This window comes from Phyllobates terribilis, unplaced genomic scaffold (genome assembly GCF_046119375.1).
Source record: "Phyllobates terribilis strain yellow unplaced genomic scaffold, ASM4611937v1 Scaffold_1__5_contigs__length_1240528914, whole genome shotgun sequence".
Classification (NCBI taxonomy): Eukaryota; Metazoa; Chordata; class Amphibia; order Anura; family Dendrobatidae; genus Phyllobates; species Phyllobates terribilis.
Genome location: NW_027362761.1, coordinates 892277346 through 892294090, shown reverse-complemented (window position 1 = coordinate 892294090; position 16745 = coordinate 892277346). Strand labels below are relative to the sequence as shown.

The following is a 16745-nucleotide window of genomic DNA, read 5'->3' as shown; positions in this document are numbered from 1 at the left end:
AGGAAGCTGTTCCAGTTAATGCTGTAATGTTACTGCACAGAAGTGTGTGTGTGCAGCATGTGTGTACAGAGCAGGCTGTCAATGTAAGTTCCAGGAAGTGATTACAGTGCGCTTGTTGTATAGTGCGTGGTGACAGTTATTGCTCCCTGCATCATCCCTATGAATGTGAGTGGCTACAGGGAGGAAATACGTTCATTTTCTCCCTTAAACCCCTGCTCCAGTAAGGTGGCTAGTCAGAATTGTAATGCTATTTATCTGCTGACGAACCCTATATTTGTAGGCAAATATTTTTTGACATGACAGGTTCCCTTTCTGGTATTCCTCTTGGAAATTTTGGAATAATCTGACAAGTATGCATTAGCATTTCTCTTTTCAAAGAGGCGTCTTGACATAGTCTGGCTTTTTCAGCACAGATTGGAGAGTATAAATCCATGTAGGGACACAGCCTAAACTGGTATCACACAGTTATCAATTTATCCATACATTAGTAAGAAGAATAACAGAGGAATGGTACAATAAAGAGCAGTAAGGCCTCATTTCCACTTATTTGGCCATCCATTCTCTTTTGTCACTGTGTCATTGACGAGCCAAAGGGCAACTGATGCAAGAACTGACCCCTTAGCTTGCTACGGGATCGCTCACATCACCTTGCGCATCAGTTGTTCCTCCAGACCCTACAAGGAACCAGACAAAAAAAACCAGCATATTGTGTTTTTGGTTTGCGTCATCTTTTTGCAGCAGAAACTGGTAATAAAAGTCTGATGATGAGCTTTTCACGACTTAAGACACATTAAAACAGATCATGATGCAAGAGCTATATGGATGGTGGACTTATAAAATGCGCCTTTAAAGAGTTTCAATACAGTGTATGTAAAAAAATATCATGCGACTGAAAATTATGGAGGACACATTTTCTTAACTGGAGAAACGAAGAAAAAGAGAATACGCTACTAGTATGATCACTGATGTCTGCCAGTGGTATGCCGCATGTACACATGTACTATATGTAACACTTAGATCAAATAGAATTAAGACACCCTGACATAGAAAAGATGACTGTTGTCACTTATCTAGGCTATATTGCTGTCGTTAAGATAAAGCGCTTCCATGTTGTCATGTCATGGCTGCATGTTATCAGTTGTGGAGCTGAACAGCACAGCTCTGTCAACTATATAGTGGCTGCCGTGGGGTATTGCAGATCCACTCCTATTTATTTGAATAGTGGCAGATGTGCTGCGCCCAGCTGAGGCCACTACACAGTTGACAGAGCTGTGCTGAACTGCACTACAACTGATAACATGCAGTCGGCACTAGACAGCTGATTGGTGAGCGGTTATGGCTATTGCACCCTCATTAATCTTGTATTGATGACCAAATCCTACAGTCATGGCGGAAAGTGTTGGACCTAGCGAAGAGCGAGCGTGCTTGTTTAACCCTTTAAACGAGTATGCTCGGGTACTCGCCAAATAGTTTTGGCACGGCTGCATGTGTCACATCTGTTAGACAACTGTGACACATGCAGGGATAAGCCTGTCAAACAGGCTATCAGGGAAACAGAGATAGCCTGTCTGACAGGCTATCCCTGCATGTGTCGCAGCTGTCTAACAGATGTGACATATGCAGCCGCGGCAGCAGTTACTGAAATGCAAAGCATGCCGAAACTACTCAGCGAGTACCTGAACGTGCTTGTTTAAAGGGTTAAAGAAGCACGCGCGCTCATCACTAGTTGGCACCCTTAAAATTGTTCCAGAAAATGAAGTATTTCTCCCAGTTTCATGCAGGAAAAATGTATATCTTTGTACCGTGTTAGGCTGGTTTCACACGCCCTGATATTTCTGGCACTGGAAAAACCAGTACTGGAGATATCCGTGTCCGTGTGCACCTGTGTGACACACGTGTGACAACCGTGTGTCGCATCAAGATCACATTCACCGTCGCTTGGGAATCAGTGTAGAGTTAGCGCTGTTCCCAAGAGCTGGGTGCTGAACGCTGCCTCATTATTGTCCCCTGCTTGTGCTGCAATCAGCGCGAGCAAGGTGCAATGAGGAGAGTAGTATTCTGCTCCTGTTGTATCCTCGTGTAAAAATAAGAATAAAATAAAAAATCCTTATACTCACCTGTCCGAAGATGTCCCCTGCTGTAATCCACCTGACTGCTCATGCCGGGAAGAATGTTAATTGACACACCGTCCATACTTAATTAATCCACCTGACCCACTCAGCTGATCCCCCGTCCATACTTAATTGATACTTAATTGATCCCCCGCCGATATCTAATCGATACACTTGCACATCCCTAATTGATCCCCGTCCATACACCTATATATAAATAATTGTGTTTTGTACTTGTACATATATACTGACTGTATCCCCATATTTAGAATGACGTCCATGTTGGCCGGAGCCATGCAGTGTACATCTTGCGCAATGTATGCATTCCCTGAGCCACCGCTCAGGGATCCATACTGCTGCGAGAGATGTGAGCATATCGTGCACTTGGAAGCCCAAATCCTGGATCTAAGTGCTCAGATAGCGGTACTGAGGAGCATCGACAACATGGAACGGAGTTTGCTGCTCACCGAGCAGACACTCAATGGGTCAACACTGGGGGTGGAGCTTAGTGGGGAAGCGCAGGCTGAACAGGCAGGGAGCTGGGTAACAGTTAGAAGGGATAGAGGGAAGAAGTATAGGAAGGCTGTTTCAGAACTGGCATTATTGGAGCACGACAGATCCTCTGACCGCCGGGGGAGTGTATGCTCCAGTAATGAGGGGGAGGGGGGAAGTGTAGGGCAGGCTAGACAGGTCCTGGTAGTGGGTGACTATTATTAGGGGGACAGACAGGGCAATCTGTCACAATGACCGGGATCGCCGAACGGTGTGCTGCCTCCCTGGCGCTCGAGTCCGGCACATCGCGGATCGGGTTGACAGGTTACTGGGTGGGGCTGGCGAAGACCCAGCGGTCATGGTCCACATTGGCACCAATGACAAAGTGAGTGGTAGATGGAGGGTCCTTAAAAATGATTTCAGGGATCTAGGTAGGAAGCTTAGGGCAAGGACCTCCAAGGTAGTTTTCTCAGAAACACTACCAATCCTGCGAGCCACACAGGAGCGCCAACGGGAGGTTAGGGAGGTGAATAAGTGGCTAAAGAGTTGGTGCAAGGCAGAAGGGTTTGGGTTCATGGAGAACTGGGCCGACTTCGCTGTCGGCTACAGGCTCTACTGTAGGGACGGGCTGCACCTCAATGGGGAGGGTGCAGCGGTGCTGGGGAAGAAGATGGCTAATAGGTTGGAGGAGTTTTTAAACTAGAGACGGGGGGGGGGAAACCAAGGAAATAGGTGGGATGTGAGGCAAGCAAGGGGGAAGGGGAGAAGTGAATATAATGAGGGTGGAGAGGGGGGTGGGGATAGTACAGTTAGATTGTTAGAGAAGAATAGGATGCTAAATAACCCCAAAGTTTTATCTTGCATGCTGACCAACGCAAGAAGCCTGACCAATAAGGCGGATGAGCTGCGCGCGCTTATATCGGAGGAGAGGTATGACATCGTAGGTATAACAGAGACTTGGCTAGACGATAGCTACGACTGGGCGGTAAATTTAACAGATTATAGTTTATTTAGAAGGGACCGGAAACAGGGGAAGGGCGGAGGAGTCTGCTTATATGTCAAGTCACGTCTAAAGCCCAGACTAAGGGAAGATATAGGAGAGGGAGAAGAGGGGGTCGAGTCCATGTGGGTAGAGATAGAGGGGGCAAAAAATAATAATAAAATATTACTGGGGGTCTGCTATAAGCCACCCAATATAACAGAGGAGAATGAGAAACTGCTATTAGGACAAATAGACAAAGTAGCAAAACATAATGAGGTGATTGTAATGGGGGACTTCAACTACCCGGATATTGACTGAGAAACAGAAACCTGTAGATCGCAGAAAGGAAAACGGTTCTTGACAAATATCAAGGATAATTATCTCTCCCAACTAGTGCAGGAACCAACGAGAGGGAAGCCCGTGTTGGACTTAATATTGACTAATAGGCCTGATAGAATAACTGAGGTACAGATAGGGGGGCACCTAGGTAATAGCGATCATAATATTATCAATTTCAAAATGCCCTTCAGTAGGGTTATCAATAAGGGAACAACTAAAACATTAAACTTTAGGAGGGTGAAGTTTGATCAGCTGAAAGAAAGCCTTCAACTTATAGACTGGGACAAAGTTCTTAATCAAAGGAATACGAATAGTAAATGGGAAACCTTCAAAAGAATTCTGAATACTCAGTGCAAGAGGTATATACCGTATGGGAATAAAAGGGCCAGAAATAAGAGGAAACCAATATGGTTGAATAAGAACGTAAAAGGGGCGTTAAATAGCAAAAAAGAGGCATTCAAGAGATTAAAACAGGAAAACAGCAAGGAGGCACTAATGTGTTACAAGGAAAAAATGAGAACCTGTAAAAAACAAATAAAAATAGCGAAGGAGGAAACAGAGAGACGTATTGCTAGGGAAAGTAGATCAAATCCCAAACTGTTCTTTACGTATATAAATAGTAAAAGGATTAAATCGAATAATATTGGACCGATAAAAAGTGATGAAGGCAAAATCATAGAGAAAGATGAGGATAAAGCTAATCTATTAAATAAATTTTTTTCGTCAACTTTCACAAAGGAAAAAGAACTAACAGGCGAAATGAGAAGTGACAAGCTTAATCCTCCACTAAGTATGACAAATCTAACCCAAGCTGGGGTACAGAAACGCCTCAGTAACATTAAAATAAACAAATCACCAGGACCTGATGGCATACACCCACGGGTACTAAGGGAACTAAGTAATGTGATAGACAGACCGTTATATCTTATATTTAAGGACTCTGTTGAGACTGGGTCTGTACCACTTGATTGGCGACAGGCGAATGTAGTGCCAATATTCAAAAAGGGAGCAAAAAGTAACGCCGGAAACTATCGGCCGGTGAGTCTGACGTCCGTTGTGGGCAAAATTTTTGAAGGCTTTATTAATGAGGCAATCATGGAGCATCTTGATGCTAATAATCTATTAACCCCGAACCAACATGGATTCATGAGGAATCGCTCCTGCCAAACTAACCTGATTGACTTCTACGAGGAGGTTAGCTCTCGAGTAGATCAGGGGGAACCAGTGGATGTCGTGTATCTCGACTTCTCAAAAGCGTTCGATAGCGTGCCACACAATAGGTTGGTATACAAAATGAGAATGATGGGGCTGGGGGAAAATGTTTGCAAGTGGGTAGCTAACTGGCTAAAGAATAGAAGGCAGAGGGTGGTTATAAATGGAATATACTCAGATTGGGTAAGCGTCACTAGTGGGGTACCACAGGGGTCTGTACTAGGCCCAATGTTATTTAATATCTTTATTAACGACATAGTCAACGGGATAAATAGTAAAATATCAATATATGCAGATGACACAAAGTTATGTAAAACAATTAATACAAAAGAGGACAGTGCAGACCTACAGAGGGATTTGGATAAGCTGGGTAGGTGGAGCATTAAATGGCAAATGAGGTTTAATGAGGAGAAATGTAAGGTCATACATATGGGAAGGAAAAATGGAAGTCACCAGTACTCACTGAATGGGAAATCATTGGGGAATTCAGAGATGGAGAAGGACTTGGGCATCTTGATTGATAGCAAACTGAATTGGAGTGCCCAAAGTCAGGCCGCTGCTGTAAGGGCAAACAGGGTAATGGGATGTATCAGAAGAGGTATAGCTGCAAAGGATGAGAACATTGTTCTTCCACTGTACAAAGCTCTGGTCAGACCACACTTGGAATACTGTGCTCAGTTATGGGCCCCAATATATAGAAAGGATATAAATGAGCTTGAAAAGGTACAAAGGAGGGCAACAAAATTAATAAGGGGAATGGAGGGACTGCAATACCCAGAGAGGTTGGCAAAACTAGGACTATTCAGCCTGGAAAAGAGAAGGTTGAGGGGGGACATAATAAATGTGTACAAATATGTTAGGGGACAGTATAGAGACCTTGCCCGGGATTTGTTCAAAAGGAGGGATATTACGGTAACAAGAGGGCATTCACTAAGACTGGAAGAGAAAAGGTTTCAGCACCAGCATAGGAAGGGGTTCTTTACGGTAAGAGCAGTGAGAATATGGAATTCACTGAGTGAGGAGACGGTAATGTCGGATTCACTAAACCAGTTCAAGCGGGGACTGGATGCTTTCCTAGATACCAGGCAGATTTCTGCATATACTTAAAAATAGAATAAAATAGTAGGTTGATACAGGGATTTATTCTGACTGCTGGTTTCAGAGTCAGGAGGGAATTTTTCCTCAGGTGAAGATTGGCTAAATCATTTGGGGTTTTTGCCCTCCTCTGGATCAACTTTAGCAATTACAGAACTAACAGGTTGAACTTGATGGACGCAAGTCTTTATTCGGCTTTACTAACTATGTAACTATGTAATGACGCGCTGCAGCGAGCGGGCCCCTGCTCTGAGCTCAGTGAGTGACAGGACACTGCTCGCTGCAGCGAGTCATCCTCCCCGGCTCCTCAGCATGAGCGGTCAGATGGATTACAGAGGGGGACATCTTTGGACAGGTGAGTATAAGGATTTTTTATTTTATTCTTATTTTTACACCAGGACACAGCGGGAGCAGAATACTACTCTCATCATTGTCCCTTGCTCATCCCTGATCACAGCATCATGGACATTAATTACTAGTATTAAAAGTTAACTTCAAATCTCAGAGACAGGAGAGTCTGGTGATACAAACTAATGACAACCTTTGACACACACTCCCATAATTTTAGTTCTGCTTCACATCAGTTGTATCATCTATGGCATTATTTCTGTGTCTTCTTGTGTATAAATATGTGACTCTTCAGATTTTGTGTTATACTATGCCCGATGAAGAGACCTGAGTAGTCTCGAAAGCTTGCAATATGTTACCATCTTTTCAGTTAGCCATTAAAAGGTATAAACCACTGAAGACTCTCAAATCTAAATGTATTTCTAACAGAAAATTATTGCAATTACACGTTTTGTCATACACATTTATTTCCTTTGTGTGTATTGGAACAAAAAAAAAAAACTAGAAAAAAAAGCAAATTGAACACACAATTTTACACAATACCGCCAAAATGGGCCTGACCAAAATTTTGACACCTTTCCAAAATTGTGAGTAAGCAACTTTGTTTCAAGCATGTGATGCTCGCTTAAACGCACATGTGGCAAGTAAAGGTACCGTCACACTTAGCGACGCTACAGCGATCCCGACAACGATACAACCTGGCAGGGATCGTTGCTGCGTCACTATGTGGTCGCTGGTGAGATGTCAAACAGTCAGATCTTCTCAACGACGCAGCAATGATACGGCGACCTGTAGAACGATGCACGCCTATGTGTCTCAGTTCTGAGTCGCCAACAAGGTCGTTGGTAAGGTGTCAAACACGCCAATGCATGCTACCCAGCGGGACCTCAACGATCAAAAAATGGTCCAGGCCATTTCGACACGACCAGCGATCTCACAGCAGGGGCCTGGTCGCTGCTACTCAATCTAGCTAGCGATCTCGCTTAGTGTGACGGGGGCTTAACAGGTGTGGGCAATATAAAAATCACACCTGAAACCAGATAAAAAGGTGAGAAGTTGACTCAATCTTTGCATTGTGTGTCTGTGTGTGCCACACTAAGGCCACGGCCCCACTATCAGTATTTGGTCAGTATTCGGTCAGTATTTTTTCTCAGGAGTGGGAGCCAAAACCAGGTGAGGAACAATCAGAGTAAAGGTATAATAGAAACAATTGCACCAATTCTGCATTTATCATCCACTCCTTGTTTTGGCTCCCGCTCCTGAGAAAAAATAGTGGCCAAATATTGATAGTGGGGCAGTGGCCTAAGCATGGAGAACAGAAAGAGGAGAAGATAACTGTCTGAAGACTTGAGAACCAACATTTTTTAAAAATATCAACAATCTCAAGTTTACAAGTCCATCTCCAGAAATCAAATTGGTGTTCCTTTGTCCATGGTGCACAACATAATTAAGAAGTTTACAACCCATGGCACTGTAGCTAATCTCCCTGGGCATGGATGGCAGAGAAAAATTTATGAAATGTTGCAACACAGATTAGTATAGATGCTGGATAAGCAGCCCCAATCAAGTTCCAAAGAAATTCAAGCTGTCCTGCAGGCTCAGGGTGCATAAGTGTCAGTGCAAACTATCCATTGACATGTGAATTAAATGAAACACTATGGCAGGAGGCCCATGAAGACCCCACTGCTGACACATAGACATAAAGAAGCTAGACTGCAGTTCACCAAAATGTACGTGAGTAAGCCAAAATCCTTCTGGAAAAGTGTTTTGTGGACAGATGGGACCAAGATAGAGTTTTTTGGTAAAGCACTTCATTCTACTGTTTACCGAAAACGGAATGAGGCCTACAAAGAAAAGAACACAGTACCTACAATCAAATATGGTGAAGGTTCAAAGATGTTTTGGGGTTCTTTTGCTGCTTCTGGCACTGGGTGCCTTGACTGTGTGCAAGGCATCATGAAATCTGAAGATTATCAAAGGATTTTGTGTCACAATGTAGCTGGGCTGTGGAGTCGGTAAGCCAAACCTCCGACGACTCAATTTCCATGACATCAACTCCGGCTCCGACTCCACGACTCAGAGTCCCCCAAAAATATAGCTCGTGTTTAAGTGATAAATTTGCTGTAGCACAGATTCATCTCATAGGACATTTCATAACTTTCCCAAATTCTTATGAACAAAAATATTCCCCACAAACTGCATTAAACTACTGTACACAATTTATTATATATTTTAGGAGTTGCAGTCGGTCCATTTTATACAGACTCCGACTCCACAGCCCTGCAATGTAGTGCCAATTGTCAGAAAGCCGGGTTTGCGTTCTAGGTCATTGGTCGTCCAGCAGGACAATGACCCCAAACATATTTCAAGAAGCAACCAGAAATAGATGGAAACAAAGCGCTGGAAAGTTCTGAAGAGGCCAGTAATAATCCGGATAAAAATCCATTGAACACCTGTGGAGAGATCTTGAAATTACTGGTGGGAGACGGTACCCTTCAAATATGAGAGATCTGGAGCAGTTTGCAAAAGAAGAGTGGTCTAAAATTCCAGTTGAGAGGTGTAAGAAGCTTGTTGATAGTTATAGGAAGTGATTGATTGCAGTTATTTATTCCAAAGGGTGTGCAACCAAATATTAAGTTGAAGGTGCCAACAATTTTATCCGGCCCATTTTTGGGGTTTTGTGTGAAATTATGTCCAATTTGCCTTTTTTGCTTCTGTTTTTTTATGTTATTCCAATACACACAAAAGAAATAAACTTGTGTATAACAAAATGTGTGTAATTGCACTAATTTTCTGGGAGAAATACTTTGTTTTCTGACACAATTTCAAGGGTGCCAACACTTTCAGCCATGACTGTAGTAACACAAATGCTATTCTACAAAATGTATTTAACACAGACTTTGTGCTGCTATTACTATACATATTATCACTACATAGATCCTATCCATGAGTGCACCCCACAACATCTCCTACACTTACACTGCACAAATGAAGAATAAGATTGAGGAGGATCAGACTCCTTCGAATGGCTTTTTGAGTTTGTGTTTTCTTTGCACTTGGCTGTGGAATTGATGGAAAGAAACACAACATATGAACAAATAAAAGTGAAGATGTAGAGCGACACCAAAATCTTCAACAGGTACTGGCAAAAGGTGCGGCCACTGGGGCATTCTATGGATGGTGACCAGCAGGATGATGAGGAAGAAGGAACGGAAGGAAGAGAGGAAGAGGAGAAGCAGGAAGATTGATGAGCTGTAAAGAAGCTCCTTCTGCTACCCTCCGTTGTGAAGACTGTACTTTTGGCATGCAAGAATGAAGAAAGTAAAGAAAAATAAAATAAAAAGTGCAACACAATGAAGGCATGAAACAATGTGATAAACAGAAAAGAGAATAGTCACATGGAAAGATTACGTGAGGAAAAACTTTTCAGATACCTCAGCTAGCTCTAATGATCATTTCCCCACAGTACAGACACCAGTTTGCAAATAAATGGGTGTAACTGAGTTGTGTTGAGAAAAAATAATACATTGTGGTAAAAAAAAATTGCTTCGAATCAAATAACATTCTGTATTGTGATGACGATGGGTTTGACAGTCACATATTTTATAAGGATTTACTTTTTAGCATTTTTTATTTATTTAGGAATTAGTCCATATCATCAGTTAAAACATCATTGAGATATGAAATGAATGGAAACAAGGCTACTGTACATAACACTATCACTAGCATACATCATTGCCATAATGGATTATGGAAGCACGGAGGCCTCCTGACATACTAGAGGGTGTCCCCCCACTAACTGTGGACAGCAACTAACAAGGAGAAGGTGGGCTCAGTAACATATTGCAGTGCTGACCATTCAAACAAGTTTTCCATGACAGATTCCCCATGGCTGGATGAGGAGCAATCGGCTGATCCTCAGGCTGGCATCGTTGTAAAGAGATATACCATTTAGTCCATTCAGACGCCTGTATGTGTTCTATCTATGTTTTTCATGGATGCAATTCTCCTTATAGTCTATGGGGTTGTTCACAAGTCTGGATTCATTCTGGTCAAAGTGTCTGCAAAAAGTTCCTGGAGGCATGTCAATTTTTGATCTTACCAGGGGTCAATGTGAGTGCTGTCCATTTTTTACGATTTAACGGGTAGGATAAGCTTGCATTGTATTATGTTTTGACAGACAAGAATAACAGTTGCCACATTAATGGTAAAAATGGACACAAGGATCAAAACTGGATGAAAACTGGATCCAACTCATGAAAAAGTCCTGTTTGTCTTGTATGCAAAAAAACCCTCTTCTGAATGAGGCCTACAGCTGTTAGGGTATGTGCCCACGTAGCGTTTTACAAGCGTATATGCTGCGGAATTTCCGCAGCGTAAATGCTTGGGAAACGCTTGGTAATCCATCCCCCATGGTCCCCAATGACAAGCCGCAATGTCAATGCCCATGCTGCGGATTTTTCCGCAGCGTTTATGCTGCGCTCATAAATCCACAGCATGTCCATTAATTTTGCGGACACGCAGCGTAATCGCCGCCATTGACTTGCATTGAAACGCATAATATCCGTGTCAGTACATTTGTACACACGGATATTATGCGCTTCTATGTGCGGATGGTACCCAAGTCTGGAGAAGAGGAGACTCTCATCCAGACCCGGGTACCATAGAAACTGTAAAAAAAATAAGAATTTAAAATAAAAAATAAAGTTTATACTCACCTTCTGATGTCCTCCCGGTGTTTTGTCTGCTCCGTCCGGTCTATTGCAATGCTCCCGCTGTTGTGAAGGACCTGCCATGACGTCACTGAGTCATGTGACCCATCACATGGCTCAATGACGTCACCGCAGGTCCTTCACACCACCACGAGCCGCCCAACACACCGGACGCGGCAAAGAGAACACCGGGAGGACACCGGAAGGGGAGTATAAACTTTATTTTTTAATTTTTTACCATTTTATTCTTTTTTTTAACTAACTTGGTCACACTACTATAAACCCATGCCGGTTGCATGAATTTATATAGTGTGAACAAGTTGTCAAGCACTTTTCCAAGTGATGCTAAAATCGCTTGGAAAAGCGCTTGATAACCCGCATGCAGAAATGCATGCAAAAACGCTTCACAAACGCTTCTACCTGGTGGGAAAACCGCATGTAAAAACCGCATGCGTTTTTCCTGCCAGGGAGAAGCGTAAAAAATATGCAGCATTACTGCATCGTGGGCACATAGCCTTACTATGATCTTCAAATGAGTTGCTGTCTATAGGACAACTTGTTAATACATAACAATCAGCGTTATTGCAGGGGAAAATAATCTCCCAGTTTCTATTACCCCTTCTGCAAAACTGAGAAATTTAACAGTACATGCTGGTCATGCTGGGCTTTTTGTGTAATGCACAAGCAATATGGAACCTACAGAGAGATGACCCAGCCTTGCATCTCTAGTTAGTAAAGAAATCTGGAGCGGGAGATCCCTAGTACATGCATAAGCAGTAATAAGAATATCGAAAATCGATAAGGGTTTTCTAAAGCATATAACATGTGAAAGGCAATGGAAGCTTTTCTTGCAGGCAGTACTGTATACTAGTTTCCATTGTCTAGATCCTGGTCAATATCATATCTATGAAAGAATTGCATATAAAATTCCATAGAAAAACAGACATGAAAACGCAACTAAATTACAGCTTTAACAAAAATATAGTTAATTTTATGGTGTTGTTCTTTTTATGTTTTTGTAATTTGCGACAAATGAGAACAGTTTAATCATTTTTTTGTTTTCCTAATGACAGTGACTAATTTCCTTTTGCAATTAGAGCTGTCATCACAAATGAAAGCATCATTAAAATCTAAACGTAAGTAATAAGTAAAAATTGATCAGAAATCCAAATTAGATAAAAAATAGTCTTGTTATCCATTCTTTTTCTAGTCAATTTATGCATTTACTGTATGTACTAGCAGGGCTGTGGAGTCGGTAAGCCAAACCTATGACTCCGACTCCTCAATTTCCATGACACCGACTCCACGACTCTGACTCCCTCATACATTGCTCATGTTTAAGTGATACATTTACTGTAGCACAAATTCATCTCAGCTAAAAGTCTAGACCCTTAGATCAGGAACAGGACAGACATTTATAGGACATTTCATAACTTTCCCAAATTCTTATGAAAAAAATATTCCCCAGAAACTGCATTGAATTACTGTACCCAATTTATGATTTATTTTGGGAGTCGGTCCATTTTATACCGACTCCACCAAAATGGGCTCCGACTTCGACTCCACAGCCCTGTGTACTAGCAACCCTTGTAAGGTGCAATCCACAGAAGATAACCCCTTTGGCTGCTATAACCCACTGCCTTTTTCTTGTTGTGCTTTTCATGTATTTTTAAGTGCATTTTTTTTTAGAATAGTTGTGTGTGTCTAGATGTTACATTAAAATCTATAGTGCAATATGAATACACCACCTGCAAAGGTCAAATTTATCAATGGCTGAAAGTCATTCTTAAAACTTTAAAAAATAATATTATAAAAAATACATTTTGGCACACTATTTTTGGAATACAAGAACCGTACATCGTGCCCTAATATATGCATCATATAAAAAAAAAATAATTCTGCAACTTTAAGACATGTCTAAAGTTTCAGATTTAGGCCATGTTCACGCATTCAGTATTTGGTCAGTATTTGACATCAGTATTTGTAAGCCAAAACCAGGAGAGGAACAATCAGAGGAAAAGTATAATAGAAACACGTCACTGCTTCTGTATTTATCACCCACTCCTGGTTTTGGTTTACAAATACTTTGCTTCTTGGCGGGCATTGCATGCTATGCTCTGGGTAGTGCGCGCCTTACTCCTTCCTGGATTTCCTGCTCAGCTCTCTGCTAGTTAGTTTATCCGACATCAGCAATCGGGTCCTCAAATCATTGTGAAATAAAGTGCTGAGGAGGGTTGGCGCTGTAGTTTCCACTATGCATGTGTGTAACCAACTAACAAGAGCTGGAAACGTGCAAGCGCGATCTCTGGAATACAATAGACTGCCGCCAGAACAGCACAACATTCATCATGTTCCTGTATACTAGGGAGTGATTATCCGGAACTGGACTTGTAACCGATATATAGGGCATTATCAAAAAAACAACATCGTAATTCTCAAAGCTGAGACACTTTAGATGTTGTATTCAGCAAGAATGGACTAAAGTTCTTCATCATTTCATATCAGTCTTTATTGTTGAAGTGTTTGGCTGCATCTGTTGCTGTTATAAGTGGATTGGTCATCACCAGCTTTTAGGAAACCGATTGCAGATATTAAAAATTAGATCTCTTGGATCTGATAAGGGTGCTGGATTGAATTTGTTAATCAAATGTCAGAAAGGCCGTATAATCCTTTATAAAACTTTTAAAGCATTCTCTACCCAGCTAGTCTAATTGCAAAGTTCCTCAGTGTCCCTTCTGCTGCTGAGATCTCACACTGCTCAGTACAAACTGCAGCTGTAAGGCCACGGCCCCACCATCAGTGTTTGGTCAGTATACGGTCAGTATTTTTTCTCAGGAGTGGGAGCCAAAACCATGTGAGGAACAATCAGAGAAAAGGTATAATAGAAACAAGTTACCAATTCTGCATTTATCACCCACTCCTGGTTTTGTCTCCCACTCCTGAGAAAAAATACTGACCAAATACTGATAGTGGGGCCATGGCCTAAGTCATGCTGAGTGGGCAGAGCCAACTACACTTTGGCTTCATTTTAGAGCTCATCTGAATACCAGGATTACGCAGCCATTCATATATGGATTTTCAAAGTTAATATATCAGCCTGATCAGATCTAAGATCTATTTAACAATATATACAATATGAATTATGAAATTCGGTGACAAATCTACTTTAAAGCTCAGCTGAGAAGTGTATAGGTAATGGTCTGGAAGCTAAAAAGCCTGAACTTCTGACTTCTTTATTAGATGTGTTTCTGACAGAGGACTGCCTGCACTGGATACAATAGTATCCATTTCTCAGCATAGAGGATTAGATCGATTTTCAGCATTTGGGGGCAAACAGGATTGTACCTCGTCAATCTACAACGAACAAGGGGCTTGAGAATGGTGAGGAAGTAAAACATAAAATACATGAGAAGTTAAATAATATTGCATTATACAACGGTTAATTTTTACTAACATAAAAAAAAATATTAAAGGTGCTACCAAATCCTTATATAAAATGTGACCATGCCATCAGTCATGAAAAAAGCAAAAATTAGCAGCAGCAAATCTCTAGAATTGTCAATTCCTTCTTTTCTATAACTATGTTTTATTGATACACACTTGGAAGTACACATATAGCATTTTTTGTCCATTTTTATGACAACTGAATAATATATTTACAAAAGTGGAAAAATAGAGATAGACGAGCACCTGAAAAGATGAGATTATTATGAAAATGGCTGATGTTACATTAATGCAACTCATGTTGAAGGGGTGTAATCTAATAAAATCATGAAAATGTACATAAACAGCTAAAAGAAAAAAAAAAGAAAAAATTAACCATAAAGTTAAACTGTAACAATGGCAAGTGTTGACGTGCAGACATGGCACAATGAATGCATATCACTTGAGTCCAGGAATAATTACAAGACTCATTGGCGAAACAAAAGGTAAATCTATGGGTGAGCTGTCTCTCCTGGTCCCAATTTAATAAAACTCACATGACATTCAGATCAGCTTCAGGTGATCGGGCAATATCCTACCTGAGCTGAAGGATCAGAAATTCTGAAAGTGAAGTTGCCAGTATATTGTACTCTTAGGGAGAATTAATCAAAGATGACGTTTTGTACGCCTCTCTTGATCCAGAGTACACTGGGTTTTTCTCATTTTCCCCTTCTTTTTCCTTCTTGTTGGAGGTGTTGCGCTACTGATTGGTTGACAGTTTGGACAAGCAGAAATGATGCACCACTGGTCTGAAATGTGCACATCCCGATGCTGCAAGCAGAAGCCGCTTTTACTCTGCAACATCGGAGGAGCTAGCTTCATAGTAGTGTTTACAAGCTCATTTCAAGAGAGCTTCCAAGAACGGAGCTTCTTGTCTAGGACACCGGACACCTCTGATGAACTGAAGTGAAGGCCATTAACTTAGGCAACAAGTAAAAAATAATATAATTACAAATCCCTATGTTCTTAAGAATGGAGAGGAACTTTATAAACAACTATTTTTAGAAGCACTTTGCAATTTTACTCATTGAAGATGATGAGGCATAAGCCTCTTACTGAATTTGGTGAATCTTTCAGATGATAGTAGACCGAAGTAAGAAAATGAACTCCAGAGGGAAACTTTCTGCTATAATTTACAATACTTCTGTGGAGTAAATTATATTGAATGTTGGGCAGAGCTAAGCCATGCTTCCACTGAGATTTGTCCAAATTTCAGTTTTTCTGGCCTAAAAATGTTAATGAATTCCCTGATTTGTTTCCTGCTCCTCATCACGACAGCAAAGAAGATAGCAGCACTCCATAACATCCGAAGGAGTAGTGGTTTATTTACTCATCAGGATAAGGAGACCGTGCAGCGGTCTATTTGTAGGCACCGTGCTTAGAAATGCATCATGAAAGAGCTGAAATGTTGCGTGGTCTTCTGCATACTAACGGGTAAATAAACCACTGCTCCTTTGGAAGTTTGGGAGTGCTGCTTTCTTCTTTGCGGTCCTGAAGATTTTGTGGATTTGAGTCTACCCTTTTGAAGCTTGCACCCACCCGAGAGGAAATCTTACAATGAAGTCCTTCGATTCTTCCACCCCATTTTTTTCTGTACCTCATTATTGTTTTGGACCAACATGTGGTCAAACCAGCACAACATTGAGCCATGATCAGGCTGCTAATTCACTAGGAAAGAGTTTCTCCATTTCAAGTGCTCAGCCTGATGAGATACACTTTCTTTGTAACCTTGAACAAAACCGTTCATTAGTCTCTTGACGTTCATTTTTTAACCAAGCAACTTCTATTATTTTTCATATACACCAATAACATGAAATTCATCCATAGCTTACCTTTCACGTCTTCATCTTCAATGGTGGTGTTAGAGCTCTCTGTTGATTCCTGTGGACAAGCAAACCAACAGTAAGGACGAGACAAGACACCCATGGGAAGAAGACACCACTCTGCCTCTTGGTCATGTGCTCTAGAAAT

At 41.5% G+C, this 16745-nt stretch overlaps 1 protein-coding gene across 15 annotated transcripts in view; it reads right to left on the bottom strand.

The window, feature by feature from the left end:
• CAMK2D (calcium/calmodulin dependent protein kinase II delta) overlaps window positions 1-16745 on the bottom strand; it is a 330223-nt gene that overhangs the window by 11759 nt on the left and 301719 nt on the right. For 13 of the 15 annotated variants that reach the window (XM_073639954.1, XM_073639974.1, XM_073639984.1 and 10 more), the window contains one exon: window positions 16607-16655. In XM_073639954.1, the coding sequence (XP_073496055.1) occupies window positions 16607-16655 (49 nt within the window). Of the gene's footprint in view, window positions 1-9493; window positions 9640-16606; window positions 16656-16745 lie in introns of those variants that run through there. The other 2 variants (XM_073640073.1, XM_073640082.1) reach the window with 1 other exon arrangement.